This window comes from Rhinoraja longicauda, chromosome 2 (assembly GCF_053455715.1).
Source record: "Rhinoraja longicauda isolate Sanriku21f chromosome 2, sRhiLon1.1, whole genome shotgun sequence".
Taxonomy (NCBI): Eukaryota; Metazoa; Chordata; class Chondrichthyes; order Rajiformes; family Arhynchobatidae; genus Rhinoraja; species Rhinoraja longicauda.
In genome coordinates this window covers 68,496,268-68,503,347 of record NC_135954.1, presented here as the reverse complement: position 1 = coordinate 68,503,347, position 7,080 = coordinate 68,496,268, and the positions used below count along the sequence as shown (strand labels likewise).

Here is a 7,080-nt window from a genome sequence, read left to right as displayed (position 1 = left end):
TCCATGAATCGCAGACTTCAAGCAGTCATTGCATGCAAAGGATATGCAACAAAATACTAAACATGACTATTTTCATTTACATGACATTGCTGTGTCCCAAACGTTCTGGTGCCCTGAAATGGGGGTCTATGTATAAACTGCTGTAATTTCTACATGATGAAACCAAAATGTATAAAAATGGCCTTTTTCATTAAAATCTGACAATGAGCACTTTAACCACGTGATTTATTCTATTACAAATCTCAAACTGTGAAGTACAGAGGCAAATAAATAAATGATGGGTCTTTGTCCCAAACATTTTGGAGGGCATTGTATTTGATAGAAACGATTCTGCCCCCCTTCCCCAACTTTTACCTGCCTCCTGCTGTTTCAGCTCCAGGTGTGCCAACTCAGGTCAACACTGCCACGATTAACAAGGGTAGGACTCTGGGACAAAGTGGAGGTGGCAATTTACCGCTGAGATCTGGGAGGAACTCAGCATCACGATGAGGTGCTCCAGAATGCGGTAGCTCGTAAGAGTCACAGGCTTCACCTCAGCCTGCAGCTAAACAGGTGCAGGAATCCCAGTGTAAGCGCCAGTAAAATCGGAATATCTGCCCTTTAAAGCTGCCTACATCGGATTTTTTATAAATGGCACCAAACCTCCCAACATTTGATTTTACAAATTCAGAATTTTGATGTACAAAATTCAGAATTTTACACCAAAATTCATAATATGGCACGTAATGCAACTTTTCAGCAAAAAAAAGTATGCACACCTAATGCACGAACGCGTTGCGCTACATTCATGTGTGAAAAACGACTATTATTTCCAACAGTCTGTAGTTCTTGGACGACATGTACAATGTCAGGCCTATCATGAGTATATTCTGCTATTTATAGAAAGGTTATTGAACAGAAATACTTTTTACAACACAAAGAAAAAATTGTTTTGTTTTCTCTATTTTGCTTTTTCCTTACACAAAATGTATCACTAAGTTATGAAGAAAGTTTCATTTAAAACTGCACATACCTAATTTCATTGAAGACATATTTGCTCCAGTGGTCTTCAACAGCAAATCGCAACAGTCCATGTCCCCCCCACCCCACCACCTCCCTCTCCCCTCCCCCTTTCCCCCGACTCCCGCCCTCCACCCCACTCCCGCCTACCCCCCTACTGCCCTCCCCCCACTCTCCCCTTTCCCCTCCCTGCTCTCCTTTTCCCCCCACCTCCACTCCCCCTCCCCTTTTCTCCCCACCTCCACTCCCCCTCCCCCCTCCCTCCACCCCCCCCTCCCCATCCCCTCTCAACATCAATGGGCCTCGCGCTACGCAGCGAGGGGAGGCCAGTGGCTAGGTGAGTCCGCGGGCAGCGGCAAGGCGAGTGGCGTGAAGCGAGTGGGGCGAGAGGCAGGGCGAGCAGCGAGGCAAGTGTTTTGCGGAAAAATGTGAGGTGAAATCGGAATGGCGGAAATGAAATAAGGAAGCGGAAACTTTCTGGCAAATTCGGAAGGGTTGGGAGGTCTCTGGTATTGTCTGGATTGACCGACTGGACTTGTATTTTATGGAGCCAATCTATCACCTCCAGCCTTGTTTACGATCTCTCCCCTCTCATCTGCCAAACAACCCCATCTTACCCAGTTCCACCTCCCCCGACAGCTTTTGCCCACCCTTTCTCCTCACCACCATTATTCTGATAGACCCCTACAGAAAACATCCGCTGGTCATTACCCATCAATGATGCTATCTGACAGGCTGTTTCCTCCAGCAGTTTGTTTTATGCAATGAAACTTCCTGTGTCCTATTTCCAACCTCAGAATTGTTTGCAACTCATTGTTCTAGCTTTTACTTGAGAAAAGATTAACACATGAAAGCACACTCTAAAATAATAGGCTACTTCTCAATTATTCAGTTCAGTAGGAATAAAGGCTCAAAATGTGCATGTCTCCCAGCATATCCTGCTGGAACTCCAAGTTGCACTGGAGAAGGATCCAGATCCGAAACATCATCTGTCCATTTCCTTTCTCAGATGCTATGCAACCCACTCAGTTCCGCCAGCATTTGTTTTTTTACTTATCATTCCCAGATCCATCTTTAAAAGAAAACATCTGAGAACACCATGCTCTCCACCATGGATAACATGCTTTGAATATTAAAGGTTGACATTTTGCCACATTCAACAGATTTTTAATGCTATGAATATGCCTCACTGCTATGGCAATGTCTATATTCATCAAATATCCATAACTTCTGCAGTTCTCACTTCTCTAATGTTTACATTTTGAAAATCCTTTCTAATCCTTCTTAATTTGTATGTTGGAGACAAAAAACAGATCCAGCTTATTGCCAGATATTACTGTCAATTACACCAGTCCACCATGAATTTAATAGAAAATTACAAAGATTTACCTTGTTCTAGGTAAATAAATTTCTTCATATCCTGGACATCTACTTATTTTGAGACCGTGACCGGTGGTTCTACCTCATCCCTGCATCTACCCTGTCAAGCCACATAGGACTTTCATACCTCTTGATGAGATCACCTCTCATTCCTCAGAACGCAAGACAGTAAAGGCTCAGTGAGCTTAATTTCTTCTGATATGCCGCACACTCCATCCCAGGAATCAACACGGTGAACTGTTGCTGCACAAGTATATCCTGTCTTAGGTAGGGAGGCTAAATCTGTATACAATATTCCAGATTTGGCCTCACCAGGGACATATCATTGGAATGAGATGCTCTGCTCCTGCACTCAAACCTTGTTCCAAGAGAAACCAACATAAACGCCAAACATCAGTTGGATGATTTGGATTAGAGCAGGCTGTGGTGATGATCAGTTTATAGATCTGTAAAACTTTGGGCTAGCTGCAATGTTTCTGAAGTCTAGCTCACCACTGAATTCATGGGTATCCCACAATAACCTGGTGTGAGGGACTAAATCTGATGATCAGAGATATTTGGAAACACCACAGGTTGTTGGAAGGTGGTTTGTGGTTGGATTCTCAGTTTGCCTGAGATCTAATCTCTGGCAAACTTTATTTATGGGATGGCCATGACGGTAAAGCCTTGAAGTGGTTGGGAGCCATGGAGATGCAAAATGTTGGCACGACCATTGGGATGATGCAGAGGCAACTGCAGGACAGGGTGATCCAGCTCATTTATTGGGTAAAAGGGAAAATACTCTGGTCCACTGTTCATCTGAAGATAGAACAAAATGAACATTTCAGGGTAATGAACACAGTTAAATCCGATCTGCTGCTGCCGAACCAGTTGCCGAATGTACTTCCAGCAATTGTTCTATTTTTCTTTCAATCTTGATAAAACCCATCAATCAATAGTACCACTTCTCCAGCACTGCATGGGAATAAAGCTGGACAGGTGGGTCTAAGATCTTGCCTTATTTCCCTCATTTGTAACCCCAAACTAAAACTTTGAAAATACAGCCTTTTTATTGCCAGTTGTGCAACAGAGAGGTATCCCCAGGTTAATACTGCATTGAACAGACTATTCAAGTAAAGACATCTGAAGTTTTACAAAACTTTGTTGCCGTCATTTCTGTTAATATGTTGCACTGAAGCCTGAAAGCATTCTACCATTTATGTAGAGCAGTGAAAGTGTTTGACTAGGGAAATAAACTTGCTTACATGAACTTTTTAAAGACAACTTCACTTATAATATTTTATATTGTTCAGTTTATAGAAGAATCCAACAAATGAAAGATTACAAACACCATATTGTTAATTACATGGAATTATCTGTGCAACCAAAACTTACATAAGACAAATGCACAGAGAAAAATGCAAACCCATAAGATTCGATATAAATTACTTTGATGAAAGTACCCATGCAACTGAAAGTAGAGTGCTTACCTCTTTGTTAGCTTCCAAGCATGGTAATAAAAAGTTATGCTTACTGTTTTTAAGTCATTCAATAATTACTATCAAACATCTCTCTGGCACAGAAAATTTCATTGCCCAATCTTAATTCTTAATTGAAATTGTAAAATTATTTTAAAATGTTGACTTTTCTCTCTCTAATCATATCTCCCGTCCCAAGCTGTTAGACAATTTATGCATTAATTTTACCCATTGCATTGTACACTTCGATTAGACTCTGGTTGTGTCAAAGAGGATTCTTCAATCAAATATGAAGAGCTTTGCTGTTTCTCAAAGCAGGGGAAACTCCTGTTTCGTGATCTCCAGCTTGAAATGTTGTCACGGGATGTTTTATAATCAACTGATCTAATGTTTCATTGGAAAGATGGTAATGAGATGAAGTGGATGGGAAGTGGGATAGAGATATTAATTACATACGGTTGGATTGAATCTAAATGAAACAGTACACCTCCTAACTAACTTGTCCTTATTAGATAGGAAACAAAGACGTATTTTGCAGGCATTGAAGGATGGAAGGTTTGTGCTTGAGCAGGTTGATGCCCCTCTCAGTTTGACCAATTCTTAAGAACAAAATTGTAGATTTACTAAACAGTCACAATAATGACTTGTCTGGTGATCATTAATTTGTCAAATTTAGATAAGAGTGCGCACCCGATATTCAGTACAGGAATACCTTTGTTGAGAAAACCAAATATTACAAATAAAGTGATCCACTGTTTACTGTATATTTGGATGGTTATATGAATCTTTGGGGGACTTCCTAATTGGCTCCCACAGTTCCCCCAACATATCACGTAGTTGGGATCACAGCATCCAATATCTGTGCTGACCCTGCACAGAATGTCCAAGGACCATGTATGATAAATGTCCATAGTTGATGCCCATATGCTGTAATTCTGGAGGGGGAAAAAGCAGAGGGGATACGGAGAGATATACTGTCTTTAGGTCAGCCACATAGGATATTATTGGGGTTTTGATGAAAGACTTTTGATATTGAGATGTAATGTAAACTTGAATGGAAGGATTCAAAAATAAGTATGGAAAGATGGGACGAGAGTTGACATACAATCAAGAAAATGAGAAAGGGAATTTGGAGATGGACAGGTATTGAGGATTTAGTGTTGAGAGGAGTGATGACAGCAGAAATGAAGTAAAAGGGCACAGCACCCGAGGCAGGGGAACTGGTAAAGTTGATGAGGGCATGATTTGCCGAGTCAACTTTTTGGTGAGCATACAGTAACAGATCAGCAAATGGGTTTCTAAGATAGAAAGTGCCAAGATGCAAATGGAGAGTCGGAGGAGAAAGATTATACTACAAAGCAAACTGCTGGGATGACACAACAGGTTGAGTAGCGTTTTGTTGTGTTTTTCCTTTTGCTCCAGATCCCAGCATCTGCAGTCTTTTGCAAGTCCAAAATAATATTAATACAAGTCATGAGCCCCACACACTTTGTTGACATGCAGATAAAGACAGGGAATAGACTTTCTTTGGAAAACTCTTTTGAGATTGCAGCTTAGCATGCGCCCGTTTGATTATCCACACTCCGCTCTCCTGTTCTTCCACTGGATGATTGTGAAATGATAATGGGTATTTTGTCTTGAGCAGCTGTGATGTAATCCATGATCACTGGATAGATTAGGCAGACCTGGCTTTATTGCAGAGAAATTTCACCGAAACAAAGCTGGATACATCATTACTATTGAGAAATTCAAACTTAAATTCAGTTTTGTGCTTAGACTTAACACAATAGCAAAATTATTTGCAAAAACATTTACAGAGAAGGGCTATTCAAACTCACATTCATGGTACAGGAGGGTGTGACATTTTAGTGGAAATGCAATTGTTTTACAGAATATGTATTCAGTTACAATTGTTCATAGATTCAAACTTCATTTAAACCTTTATAAATTTAGAATAAAGAAAAAATTCAAACTCAAGCATAAACTAATTGGCTACTAAGTATCTGTATATAGACAGAGGTTTTGAAAGCTGAAACACGATATAATTCAGAATCCTTAATAGATTAAACTCAGGAATTGTACTTCTGGTTGCTGACACAAAGATAAACTGCAATCAAATTCAAGATTATCATCTATGGTATAAGAATGCATTGCAAGAAGAGTTCAAAAAAGTTACACTTTGTTGTTTTCTATGCAACTATGCAAATAGGTAACATTGTAATGATTATTCTCATGCTTCCAATAACATAGTTAAATTATATTTGTATGATGCAATGTAATCATCAGCTTGAAAATTCTTTAAAAGAATACAGCAGACTGCTTGCTTAAAAGTGGCCTTCAGTGATAAGATATAGTGTATTTGCTAAATTATTAACATTAACCAACTTTAGTTATAGAGCAAAAAATGGTAAATATGCTTTGCAATTTAATCAAAGCGCTGAATGTTTTCAGGAAAATGTGTCAAGACGTGTCTTTCAAAAATACTTTGGTCAGAATCTGGCGCAAATTGCTCACTGCACATGGGACACACCTTCCAGTGACTTTCAACATGTTCTTCAAATTTGCTCTGATCATAACTCGGAGGAAACACCACATCACAAAGTGGACACTTCTTGTGAAGATCAATGCTACAAAATTAAAAATGCATATCAGATTAATGAAGAATTACTTTGTAGTCAAGGGATAAAAAGTTAGATGGCAAATAAATTTTGGTGAATTGTAAAAATAAACTTACCTTGAATTAAAGCAGAAGTGAGCACCTTGCTCACGTAGAAGGAAACTTGGTGGATTAGAAGTGCCTGGCGGTGACATATTGTCATCATCATCCTGTCAAAGAACAAAAATATTACAGTATAAATAAGAAAATGAACAAATAATGATTACATAACCGATATGGAAATGCATGCACAATACAGAAACAACAAAAACAAAGTACAATTATGTAATTTTGTCAGTGGAAAACATAGCACCAACATATTTTAAAGTGCCAAGTAATATCTTACTTAAAAATATGTAGGAATTTTGATGTTCTTAGTATGCATCAGTATCAACAACAAATTATTAGCTTTAGAGCAGATTAGGGTAATGGATTTATGTTCCTTCAGCTTCTCACAATTAGATTTCATAAAAAAAGAAATGGAATCATCGGCAGACAATTAGGTGATAGAAACATAGAAAATAGGTGCAGGAGTAGGCCATTTGGCCCTTCGAGTCAGCACCGTCATTGGATAGGTTAGGTGAGTGG

General features: G+C 39.3%; 1 protein-coding gene across 3 annotated transcripts in view; it reads right to left on the bottom strand.

Moving 5' to 3' along the window:
• Window positions 1–5,507: 5,507 nt before the first annotated feature.
• Window positions 5,508–7,080, bottom strand: part of tax1bp1b (Tax1 (human T-cell leukemia virus type I) binding protein 1b) — an 80,629-nt gene continuing 79,056 nt past the window's right edge. For 2 of the 3 annotated variants that reach the window (XM_078420607.1, XM_078420596.1), the window contains 2 exons: window positions 6,571–6,662; window positions 5,508–6,463 (listed from right to left, as the gene is read on the bottom strand). In XM_078420607.1, the coding sequence (XP_078276733.1) occupies window positions 6,262–6,463; window positions 6,571–6,662 (294 nt within the window). In that variant the 3' untranslated portion in view covers window positions 5,508–6,261. The remainder of the gene's footprint in view (window positions 6,464–6,570; window positions 6,663–7,080) is intronic. The other variant, XM_078420613.1, reaches the window with a different exon arrangement.